The sequence below is a fragment of the Cherax quadricarinatus genome, chromosome 11, assembly GCF_038502225.1.
Source record: "Cherax quadricarinatus isolate ZL_2023a chromosome 11, ASM3850222v1, whole genome shotgun sequence".
Classification (NCBI taxonomy): Eukaryota; Metazoa; Arthropoda; class Malacostraca; order Decapoda; family Parastacidae; genus Cherax; species Cherax quadricarinatus.
Genome location: NC_091302.1, coordinates 46,758,177 through 46,771,870, shown reverse-complemented (window position 1 = coordinate 46,771,870; position 13,694 = coordinate 46,758,177). Strand labels below are relative to the sequence as shown.

Genomic DNA, 13,694 nt, shown 5'->3' with positions numbered 1-13,694 from the left:
ACTTATGTACGGTAAGATTTTTTTATTTTTTTTTTTTAACACATCGGCTGTTTCCCACCAAGGCAGGGTGACCCAAAAAGAAAGAAAAATACTTTCATCATCATTCAATACTTTCACCATCACTCATACATGATCACTGTCTTTGCAGTGGCGCTCAGATACGACAGTTTAGAAGTCTCCCAAACTGTTAATATCCCAAACCCCTCCTTTACAGTGCAGGCATTGTACTTCCTATTTCCAGGACTCAAATCTGGCTAACAGATTTCCCTGAATCCCTTCACAAAATGCTTGCTGGAAGTCCAAGCCTCTCGCCTACTAAACCTCCTTTTCCTCCTCCCTCCACCCTTTTCGAGAGTGACCCCTGCCCCACCTTCCTTCCCCTACAGATTTATATGCTCTCCAAGTCATTGTACTTTGTTCCATTCTTTCTAAATGACCAAGCCACCTCAACAACCACTCTTCAGCCCTTTGACTAATCCTTTTAGTAACTCCACACCTCCTCCTAATTTCCTCACTCTGAATTCTCTGCATAATATTTACACCACACATTGCCCTTAGGACATCTCCACTGCCTCCAGCTGCCTCCTTGGTGCAGCATTTACAACCCAAGCTTCAAACCCATATAAGAGTGTTGGTACCACTATACTTTCATACATTCCCTTCTTTGCCTCCATGGATAACATTTTTTGTCTCTATAAATACCTCAATGCACCACTCACCTTTTTGCCTTTATCAATTCTAAAAGCACAGTATCATCAGCAAAAAGTAGCTGTGTCAGCTCCCATTTTGCATTTGATTCCCCATAATTTAATCCCTCCCCCTCCCCAGCACCCTAGGATATACTTCTTTTACAACCCCATCTATAAATATATTAAACAATCATGGTGACATTACACATCCCTGTCTAAGACCTACTTTTACTGGGAAGTAATCTCCGTCTAAGACCTACTTTTACTGGGAAGTAATCTCCGTCTCTCCTACACGCCCTAATGTGAGCCTCACTATCCTCATAAAAACTCTTTACAGCATTTAGTAACTTACTACCTATTCCATACAATTGCAACATCTTCCACATTGCTTCCCTATGCATTCTGTCATATGCCTTTTCCAAATCCATGAATGCAATGAAAACCCTACCTTAATCTAAATACTGTTCACATATATGCTTCAATGTAAACACTTGATCTTCACATCCCCTACCCACTCTTAAGCCTCCCTGTTCATCTGCAATCCTACTCTGTGTCTAACCTCTAATTCTTTCAGTAATAACCCTACCATTCACTTTAGCTGGTATACCCAGTAAACTTATTCCCCTATAATTTTTACACTCTCTTTTGTCCCCCTTCCCTTTATATAAAGGAACTATGCACGCTCTCTGCCAATCCCTAGGTACCTTCCCCTCTTTCATACATTTGTTAAACAAAAATACCAACCACTCCAACACTATATCCGCCCCTGGTTTTAACATTTCTGTCATGATCCCGTCAGTTCCAACTGTTTTACCTCCCTTTCATTCTACTTAATGCCTCACGCACCTCCCCCTACACTCACATCCTGCTCTTTTTCACTCCTAAAAGATGTTATACCTCTCTGGCCAATGCATGAAATTACTGCCTCCCTTTCTTCATCGACATTTGGAAATTCCTCAGTGTATTCCCGCCATTTACCCAATACCTCCATTTCCTCATCAACTATTGTTATTCTCTATAAAATGCATTTTGTGTTAATATTTTTGGGTGTCTAGAATGGTTTAATTGGATTTACATTATTTCTTATGGGAAATATTAACAAAAAGTACATTTTATAGAGAATAACAATAATTTTGCATACAGAAAAGGGACTACTAAATTTGAGGGTCCACTGTATATTAAAAGATACATAAGTACTTTTCTTGAAAACAGTTGGTAACACTTACTTGTGTCTTACAGAGCACTGGAGAACTATGTGATCAACTCACTCATGACAATCATCACAACATTCTTCAACAGTCCATTCTCAGATCAGAGTCAAACTATTCAGGTAAGATATTTAGAATCCATGAAAAATAACATTTATACTGTGGCATATGCAAAATTTAAGGACATGTGCTTCTGTCCAGATATAGTGTAAAGTTGCTTTAAGTTGTAAGGACCAGATTGCATCCTGAACTTTATTTTTGTATGCAGTATATGGAATGGCTTAATGGTGTAAAGCCAAGAAAATTAGTCACTATATATCTTGACAAATTTGTGAACAGGAAGTTTTTTTTTTTAACTCGCCAGCCATTTCCCACCGGGGTAGGGCAACTCGAAACAGAGGATGTTCATCCAATCACTGTTTTTCCAGAAGCTTGTTAAGATAACATTTCAGATGGCCTTCTGAACTGCAGCACTTCCACCCCTCCTTCAGGGTGCAGACACTGTACTTTCCACTTCCAGGTAGCCAGTTTCTCATAATTGTTACAATGAAGCCAACAGCATATGAAGTCAAAAATCACTGGCTTTCACTCCTGTGTAAAAGGCTCACATAAGCATTCAAAGGCTCACATAAGCATTCAGAACTCCTTTAACCTCCCTCCCCCTCCAACCTTTCTTGGAATGTTAACTGGAATGACTCTTACCCCTCCTTCCCTCCTCCCCAGATTTATACACCTGTGTAGTCTCCTGTTTTGCTCTTTCTCTGTTTGTTCAAACCTCTTTGATAGCCCTTCCTCTGCCCTCTTAATATTTTCATTGACCCTCACACCTCCCAGGGGCATAGCCAGGGGGAAGGAAAAGCAAGCTGTTTTGCCAGGTTCCATTCCTTCTAGGGGGACCCGGACACATTCATAGAACACAGTAGTGAAGCATGGCACTTGACCTAATGACAAGTCAGACTTGCACCCACTCTTGTACCTGTGTTAATCTAGTTTTTAAAGCTATTAAGATGAATTAAAGATAAATAGAGTAGTGGTCATATTAGGTTATTATAAGTCAAACAATGCTGACCTCTCCTTAAGAGGTTGGAATGCACTACTAAAGGGATCTCTAGGTCTCGATAATTTCTAGATGAATGAAAGGCTTATTTTTTAACCACAGTCAGTGAATTAATGAAAGCATACCTGTTATCCAGTCATAAGAACATAAAAATGGAGGAACATAGGCCTACTGGCCCATGCTAGGCAGGTCCTTCTCAAGCCTAGTCCTTCTCACTCATATATTTGCCCAACCTAATTAACATGAGAATAAGAATGGAGGAACACTGCAGTAGATTCATTGGTTCATACAAGGGCTTTCTCAAATCCAAATATTTTTGCTCACATATTTATGTATTTCAAATCTTTTGCTGTGTTCACCCTTACATGCACTATTTACAGATTACTTGCCCTATATATTATTTTTAAATTATGTAAAACTTCATTATTTATGTGATCAGCAATATAAATTTTAATTTGTTACATTTTTACAATAAAAGCCAAATTCTAAGGACATTCTTGGTGTCCTTATAAATCAGCCTACACCCTGCTCCTTATAAATGTTATACACTTTTTTTATTTTTTGTTAGAGAGGGAGAGGGGGGTTGTAGATGAATGGTTCAAAGAACCGACACGTTAAATTAGACACATGTGCAACTCTTGGGTATCTTTATTGAGGAAACGTTTCGCCACACACAGTGGCTTCATCAGTCCATACAAAGGATAAACTTGAAGAACAGGAGGAGAATGAGGTAATCAGTCCCTCAACCTTGAGTCGATGTGGTCAGTCCATCAATCTTGAATAGAATACGGCATTTGAGCGGAGAAGCAGCTTATAAACCGTATGGCAGGAGAGGTGCAGCAGTCGTAGGTGGTGTTACATTTGTCCAATGTGGAAGTAGGTCGTGCCCAAGGGTTAGGCAAGCGAAGAATTCCCAAGTATTAAGATCCCAAGAAGTTGCAGTGTCTGACCATTCATCTGCAATCCTGTCAGACACTGCAACTTCTTGGGATCTTAATACTTGGGAATTCTTCGCTTGCCTAACCCTTGGGCACGACCTACTTCCACATTGGACAAATGTGACACCACCTACGACTGCTGTACCTCTCCTGCCATACGGTTTATAAGCTGCTTCTCCGCTCATATGCCGTATTCTATTCAAGATTGATGTACTGACCACATCGACTCAAGGTTGAGGGACTGATTACCTCATTCTCCTCCTGTTCTTCAAGTTTATCCTTTGTATGGACTGATGAAGCCACTGTGTGTGGCGAAACGTTTCCTCAATAAAGATACCCAAGAGTTGCACATGTGTCTAATTTAACAACAGGGAGAGGGGGGCCTGACTATGTGCTTAGTGTCATATTGTTGATAGTGTACAGTACTAATAAGTTGACAAATAAGACACATTAGTAACACTTGGCTATCTCTGTTGTTGAAACATTTTGCCTGTATAACAAACTTCAACTGTATTTGACTAAAGTTTGTTGTGTTGGCAAAATGTTTCAACATTAAAGATGCCCAAGTGTTGCAAATGTCTTATTCATCAATGTACCTTATCCCAGACCCCAAGATGGCTGGTTATGCCCCTTCTATCTCCTAATCTCCAAGCTCTGAATTCTTTGCATCATAGTCACACCACACATTGCCCTCAAACATGATTTCTGTTTTGCCTCCTACTTCCTCTTCGGTATAATGTTTAAAACCTATGCTTGACACCAATATAGCAGCCATGGTACAACTAGACACTTGCAGTCCCCTTTTTACCTTCAAGGGTAAACTTCTCTGTCTCCATAGATGCCTCAGTGTATCACCCACTTTTTCTTCCTCATCATTTCTGTGACTTGTTGTTCATAGACCCATCCATTGGCAAGTGTTGGTACCACTATACTTTCATACATTCCCTTCTTTGCCTCCATGGATAAAATTTTTTGTCTCCACATACCTCAACTCACCACTCACCTTTTTTTCTTCATCAATTCTGTGGTTGACCTCATCCTTCATAAACCCATCTGCTGACAAGTCAACTCCCAAATATCTGAAAACATTCACTTCTTCCATACTCCCTCTCTCCAATGTGATATTCAGTTTTTCTTTCTCTAAATCATTTGATACCCTCATCACCTTTCTTTTATCCGTGCTCAATTTCAACTTTCTACCTTTACACACCCTCCCAGACACATCCACTAACCTTTGCAACTTTTCATTAGAATCTCCCATAAGCACAGTATCATCAGCAAAAAGTAACTGTGTCAACTCCCATTTTGTATTTCATTCTGCATAATTTAATCCCACCGCTCTCCCCAACACCTTAACATTTACTTCTTTTACAACCCCATCTATAAATATTTTAAACAACCATGGTGATATTACACATCCCTGTCTAAGACCCTCTTTTACCAGGAAGTAATCTCCCTCTCTTATACACACCCTAATGTGAGCCTCACTATCCTCATAAAAACTCTTTACAGCATTTAGTAACTTATTACCTATTCCATACACTTGTAGCATCTGCCACATTGCTCCCTTATCCACTCTATCATATGCCTTTTCTAAATTCATAAATGCAATGAAAACTTCCCTACCTTTTTCCAAATACAGTTCACATATATGCTTCAATGTAAACACTTGATCCACACATCCCCTACTCGCTCTAAAGCCTCCTTGCTCATCTGCAATCCTACTCTCTGTCTTAGCTCTTTTCCTGGTAAACTCGGTAGGGGTCGTCCTTTTCAAGGACGACCCCTACCCCTCCTTCCCTCCCCTACAGATTTAAATGCTCTCCATGTCATTCTACTTTGATTCATTCTCTCTAAGTGATCAAACCACCTCAACAACCCCTCTTCAGCCCTCTGACTAATACTTTTATTAACTCCACACCTTCTCCTAATTTCCACACTCCCAATTTTCTGCATAATATTTACACCACACATTGCCCTTAGACAGGACATCTCCACTGCCTCCTCGCTGCTGCATTCACAACCCAAGCTTCACACCCATATAAGAGTGTTGGCACTACTATACTTTCATACATTCCCTTCTTTGCCTCCATAGATAATGTTATTTGTCTCCACATATACCTCAATGCACCACTCACCTTTTTTCCCTCATCAATTCTATGATTAACCTCATCCTTCATAAATCCATCCACCAACACGTCAACTCCCAAATATCTGAAAACATTCACTTCTTCCATACTCCTCTTTCCCAATTTGATATCCAATTTTTCTTTATCTAAATCATTTGATACCCTCATCACCTTAGTCTTTTCTATGTTCACTTTCAACTTTCTACCTTTACACACACTCCCAAACTCGTCCACTAACCTTTGCAATTTTTCTTTAGAATCTCCCATAAGCACAGTATCATCAGCAAAAAGCAATTGTGTCAATTCCCATTTTGTATTTGATTTCCCATAATTTAATCCCACCCCTCTCCCGAACACCCTAGCATTTACTTCTTTTACAACCCCATCTATAAATATATTAAACAACCATGGTGACATTACACATCCCTGTCTAAGACCTACTTTTACCGGGAAGTAGTCTTCCTCTCTTCTACACACCATAACCTGAGCCTCACTATCCTCATAAAAACTCTTTACAGCATTTAGTAACTTACCACCTATTCCATATACTTGCAGCATCTTCCACATTGCTCCCCTATCCACTCTCTCATATGCCTTTTCAAAATCCATAAATGCAATAAAAACTTCCCTACCTTTATCTAAATACTGTTCACATATATGCTTCAATGTAAACACTTGATCTACACATCCCCTACTCAGTCTAAAACCTACTTGCTCATCTGCAATCCTAAATTCTGTCTTACCACTATTTCTTTCAGTTATAACCCTACTGTACACTTTTCCTGGTATACTCAGTAATCTTATTCCTCTATAATTTTTACAATCTCATTTGTCCCCCTTCCCTTCATATAAAGGGACTATACATGCTCTCCGCCAATCCCTAGGTACCTTCCCCTTTTTCATACATTTATTAAACAAAAATACCAACCACTCCAACACTATATCCCCCCCTGCTTTTAACATTTCTGTCATGATCCCGTCAGCTCCAGCTGCTTTACTCCCTTTCATTCTACGTAATGCCTCGCACACCTCCCCCACACTCACATCCTGTTCTTCTTCATTCCTAAAAGATGGTATACCTCCTTGTCCAGTGCATGAAATTACCGCTTCCCTTTCTTCGTCAATATTTAAAAGTTCCTCAAAATATTCTCACCATCTACCCAAAACCTCCATCTCCCCATCTACTGTTCCCCTACTCTGTTTTTAACTAACAAATCCATTTGTTCCCTAGGCTTTCTTAACTTGTTTAACTCCAAAATTTTTTCTTATTTTCATTAAAATTTCTTGACAGTGCCGCTCCCACTCTATCATCTGCTCTCCTTTTGCGCTCTCTCACCACTCTCTTCACTTTTCTTTTACTCTCCATATACTCTACTCTTCTTACAGTACTTCTGCTTTGTAAAAACCTCTCATAAGCTAACTTTTTCTCTTTTATCACAACCTTTACTTCATTCCACCAATCACTCCTCTTTCCTCCTGCACCCAACCTCCTATAACCACAAATTTCTGCCCCACATTCTAATAGTCCATTTTTAAAACTATTCCAACCCTTTTCAACCCCCTCACTGCTCATACTTGCACCAGTCCACCTTTCTGCCAATAGTTGCTTATATCTCACCCGAACTTCCTCCTCCCTTAGTTTATACACTCTCACCTCCCTCTTACTTGTTGTTGCCATTTTCCTCTTGTCCCATCTACCTCTTACTCTAACTGTAGCTACAACTAAATAATGATCCGATATGTCAGTTGCCCCTCTATAAACGTGTACATCCTGGAGCCTACCCATCAACCTTTTATCCACCAATATATAATCTAACAAACTACTTTCATTACATGCTATATCATACCTTGTATATTTATTTATCCTCTTCTCCATAAAATATGTATTACTTATTACTAAACCTCTTTCTCCACATTGCGCAATTAAAGGCTCTCCATTTTCATTTACCCCTGGCACCCCAAATTTACCTACTACTCCCTCCACAACATTTTTGCCCACTTTAGCATTGAAATCCCCAACCACCATTACTCTCACTCTTGGTTCAAAACTTCCCATGCATTCTCTCAACATTTCCCAAAATCTCTCTCTCTCCTCTACCCTTCTCTCTTCTCCAGGTGCATATACGCTTACTGTATCCCACTTTTCACATCCAACCTTTATTTTACTCCACATAATCCTTGAATTAATACATTTATAGTCCCTCTTTTCCTGCCATAACTTATCCTTCAACATTATTGCTACTCCTTCTTTAGCTCTAACTCTATTTGAAACCCCTGACCTAATCCCATTTATTCCTCTCCACTGAAACTCTCCCACCCCCTTCAGCTTTGTTTCACTTAAAGCCAGGACATCCAGCTTCTTCTCATTCATAACATCCACGATCATCTCTTTCTTATCATTTGCACAACATTCTCGCACATTCAGGCTTCCCACTTTGACAATTTTCTTCTTATTCTTTTTAGTAATTATTACAAGAAAAGGGGTTACTAGCCCATTGTTCCCGGCATTTTAGTTGACTTTTACAACACGCATGGCTTACGGAGGAAAGATTCTTATTCCACTTCCCCATGGATATAAAAGGAAAAATAATAAGACCAAGAACTATTAAGATAAAAATCAAAGAAAACTCAGATGAGTGTGTATAAATAAACATGTACATGTATGTGTAGTTTGACCTAAGTGTAAGTAGAAGTAGCAAGATGTACTTGAAATCTTTCTTGTTTATGAGACAGAAAAAAGACACCAGCAATCTACCATCATGTAAAACAATTACAGGCTTTCGTTTTACACTCACTTGGCAAGATGGTAGTACCTTCCTGTAAATTTATTTCCCTATAATTTTTACAGTCTCTCTTGTCCCCCTTCCCTTTACACATCCTCCCAATTTCTTTCAACTTTTCCAACTTCTATTCAGAATCTCCCAAAAGAACCATGTCATAAGAAAATAGCAACTATGACAACTCCCACTTTGTCAAATTTGTTTTCTTTCACTCCTACACCTCTCCCGAACATGCTATCCTTTACTTCTTGTACAACCCCATCTATGAACATGTTAAACAACCTTAGCTGTATCCCACCAAAGCAGGGTGGCCCTTTTTAGTCGCCCCTTATGACACACATGGCTTACGGAGGAAGAATTCTGTTCCACTTCCCTATAGAGATAAGGGGAAATATAGAACAAGAACTAGTAAGAAAAATAGATATATATAGTTCTACTGTCTTTCAATTATGTCCTAGAATCTGTATTGATAAAACCACTGGATGGCGAAACGTCTACAATAAAGATATCCAGATGTTGCACATGTGTCTTAACTTTCAGAAAAATAGAAGAAAACCCAGAGGGGTGTGTATATATATGTTTGTACATGCATATGTAATGTGACCTAAGTGTAAGTAGTAGCAAGACTTACCTGAAACCTTGCATGTTTACAAGACAGAAAAAAGACACCAGCAATCCTACCATCATGTAAAACAATTACAGGCTTCTGTTTTACACTCACTTGGCAGGACAGTAGTACCTCCCTGGGCAGTTGCTGTCTAACAGCCTACTACCTTAGCCTCACTGTCCACATCAAAACTCTTTACTGCTTTAAGTTACCTATCACCTATTGCATACATTTGCAGTATCTGCCACTTGGCTTCCCTATCCACCATATCATATGCCTTTTCTAAGTCCATAAATGCAACAAAAAGTTCCTTACTTTCATCTAAATATTGTTCTCTTAGATACCTAAATGTAAACACTTCTGCAAATCTCCTACCCTTCCTAAAACCTTGTTCATCTGCAGTTCTGCTTTCTGTCACCCTTTCATTCTTTTAGTACCATATTTTCCAGCATATAAGGTGTGCCTTTTTTCCCCACAAAAAAGCCCTGGAAAATAACTCTGTACCTTATATGCTCAAGGTCAGGGTCAGGGGTAGGCTTTGGATTATGATTTAGTGTAAAGTAAGAGGGAAATAACCCTAGAATTTGATTACTTACTTACTGTTATGATACTTCTCTCGTGCACCTGGGAAAATACTGTGATAACTCTACCATACACTTTACCACCTTTACTATTCTTTCTTCTCATCCATTCTACACTGATGCACATTCAGAAAACCCAACTTCAAAATTTCCCTCTTTTTCATTTTTGGAAATTTATACAGGAGATTGAGTTATTATACCCTTGCGCCCACCCTTTTAATTATCCTTTGCAATACATATTGCTTATGGAGGGAGCATTCTTCTCCACTTTCCCATGGAGATGAAAGGAAACACTGTAAGGAGAAGAACTGTTAAGAAATTTGAAGGAAAGCCAGACGAATGCATATATACATGTGTATGGACAGCCTCATGTATGTAGATGAATGGTTTAGAGAACCGACAAGTTGATAAATTAGACACATGTGCAGCACTTGGGTATCTTTATTGAGGAAACGTTTCGCCACACAGTGGCTTCATCTGTCCATACAAAGGAGAGCGTTGAGGAACAGGAGGACTTTGAGGTAATCAGTCCCTCAGCCTTGAGTCAATGTGGTCAGTCCATCATCTTGAAAAGAATAGGCAAGTGAATTCTTCACTTGCCTAACCCTTGGGCATGACCTACTTCCACATTGGACAGATGTGATACCACCTACAACTGCTGCACCTCTCCTGCCTACGGTATATAAACTACTACTTCGCACATATGCTGTATTCTTTTCAAGATTGATGGACTGACCACATCGACTCAAGGCTGAGGGACTGATTACCTCAAAATCCTCCAGTTCTTCAAAGCTCTCCTTTGTATGGACTGATGAAGCCACTGTGTGGCAAAACGTTTCCTCAATAAAGATACCCAAGTGTTGCACATGTGTCTAATTTATCAACAGCCTCATGTACAATATGATCTAGGTGTAAGTAGTAGTGATGTTTTGCTCTCCTTCAGAATAATGCAACAGAAATATGATCTGTAAATATTGATACAATAGCTATTGACACTGCTTGTGCATGTTCTGTATCACCACCTTGTAGTTTGAGCCTTGGTATCTTATATTTTTTATTCTATTGATGGTCATGTATTCTAAGTAAAATTAAGCATTTTGTTTCTTCTCTCCCTTCCTCACCTCTTAAATTTATTTCTGCATTTTACTGCTTTTAAAGCCCTAAATTAGCAGTCCATTTTGTTTGTTAATGTTAACAAGAAAGATAAGCATAGTCTTGGGCAATGGGTAATGGCACTGGAAGTACTGTATGGGATATAGTAAATCTGTCTCATGACTTATTCAGAGTGAGTACAACTCAGCTCCTTATTAATTATATTCCAAAACAATCTTCACACATGTTGAATTATGCAAAACAACCACAGGGGGAGTTGAATGATAATTCTAGGCCTTTTGTGTTGCAATCAACACAGGAGCTTGCAATATTCCAGGAAGGAAGCGGAAGTCCAAGCAAATTTGTTCAGGGGAACGTTTTTTGCTTGAATGAGCAAAAAACATTCAAAGCTTTATCAAAATGATACAGTATTTGTATTCTTTTAAAAATGCAAAGTTGGAGCCATTTTCTTTATTTTTGGAAAGGGGGTTAATCAAGACTCACTAGCATGTCCTTTGTAATTCCAGTGACAGTTATCGTGCTGAATGAACCACACTGGTTTATCAATTAAGTATTATAATTAATAATAATAATACTAGTAATAATAGTAATAGTAATAATATAATAGTAATAGCAATAATAATAGTAATAGCAGTAATATTAATGGTAATAATAATAATAATAATAATCAACTGACAATGATAGTGTAAATAGTGTCTCAAATTTTTTTAATACATGGAAATAAATTTGGTTTCACTATTGAATTCAGTATCATATTACAATATCAGTAATATTTTAATGGCAGTTGCACATTATATGTCAACATTCGAAGTTGTCATTACTAAAACGGTGCTGCATTATTTATATCTTAATAAAGAGAAATCATGTAACAACACATTATATCATGAGTAGAAAATATGAATGTTTTGATTTGAAATTTTTTTATTTTTTTTTTAACACAGCAGTTTCCCACTGAGTTCTATTTTTATTTTGCATTCCATTGATTTATTAAATTATTGGAACTAGTACAGTATTACTAGAAATATCATGCAGTATTAACAAATAGAAAGAGCATAATAATGTAGTGGCATATTTTCAGTAATTACAGGAAGGCCCCACTTTACGGCACTTCAGTTTACAGCATTTTGCTAATGCATTGGTTTTCAGTTATACCCACTATTCATTTATTTAGACTTCCTACAAAAAATGTATTCACCCCACTCACTGTAAGCTAAGGACAAATATATTTTGAGGTAAGTAATATGTGTACAGTACTGTATATGCATATTTGAGGCCTAACTCTATTCATCACTTAACATATGATAGTGTAAACAAGATATCAGGCTTTTATATACATTTGACGAAAAAAAAATAAAGCTATGATTCACTTTACAGCAGTAGCCCGGAACCTAAGTTGCTGTATAAGCAGGGCCCTCCTGTACAGGAGAAACCAGACAAGCTTATGGTGGCACTAGCATTTTCTAAGGCTACTCAGTTCAGTGACTGACAAGTGAGCATGCAGAGGTTATCCTAGCTAATGAATAAATAATTTTATTCTCAAAATGTATGTGATTCTTGCAAAAGTAAGTGAAATTTATTTAAACATTTTGAGAAGCTCCTGATTATACGTACAGTCCATTTCAGGTAGACTAAAATTAGAATTTAAAATAATTGACATTTATACAGTTGTATAGTTGAAGAGAGATCATTTGACTGCCAAGTATAATAATTCACTTTTCCGAAGATAAGATTATTAAATGTAACGATTATTTTAAGTAACAAAATTCTATATATCAGTATTTAAAATAAAGTGGAACCTTGACTTGTGAGTGCCCCAACATAAGAGTTTTTTTGAGATATGAGCTGTTGCTTTATCGATTTTTTGCTCCGAGTTGTGAGCCAAAATCCGAGTTACGAGTGAGCTTCCCCCTCAAGAGAAGCTCCTTGGCGCTGGTGAGGGGCTCTTGGTCTAGGGAATTGGATCTGTGCTCCAGTTCCCTAAATTAAGCCTGAATGCCTTCCATCCCCTCCCCCTCACAGCCGCTGTATAATCCTACGGGTTTAGCACTTCCCCATTATAATAATATAAAATAGTAACAAGCGAGCTTCAGAACACCACCACTAGTTGGCACAGCGAATGCCACAACATCCGCTGAACAGTGCACGTTTACCTTGCCATGGAAGCATTTCTCTTCTGTTTTACTTGCGTTTTGTGTAGTTATTTTGCCAAATTTCTTTTTTCTGACCATAGGTCCTAAGACAGTAAGTGCAAAGGACAGTGCTGAGAAGAAAAAGAGGATGATGTCCATGGAATTAAAGCATGAAATCATAGAGAAACACAAGCGAGGTGTAAGGGTTGTGCGTTTTAGCATTAAGAGTGTAGCAAGTAAATCGGTGAAAAGCGAAGTGAAAAAAATAAAAAACAAATTGTAGCAGTTAAGCTCAGTGATAAAGTGTAGCATTAAGAGTGTAGCAAGTAAGTTCAGCGATTAAGCAGTAGAAAAAGGACAAAACGAAACGAACTCCTCCTGTTTTGTTGTTGTTGTTGGGGTTGATAGGGCCACTGACAGCATACGCTACTCTACCGGCATCTCTTCTCCTCAGTAAATACAT

General features: G+C 38.3%; 1 protein-coding gene across 16 annotated transcripts in view; it reads left to right on the top strand.

Annotated features, from left to right (window-relative positions):
* Itpr (Inositol 1,4,5,-trisphosphate receptor) overlaps positions 1 to 13,694 on the top strand; it is a 590,630-nt gene that overhangs the window by 337,950 nt on the left and 238,986 nt on the right. For all 16 annotated transcript variants that reach the window (XM_070084086.1, XM_070084085.1, XM_070084080.1 and 13 more), the window contains one exon: positions 1,929 to 2,019. In XM_070084086.1, the coding sequence (XP_069940187.1) occupies positions 1,929 to 2,019 (91 nt within the window). The remainder of the gene's footprint in view (positions 1 to 1,928; positions 2,020 to 13,694) is intronic.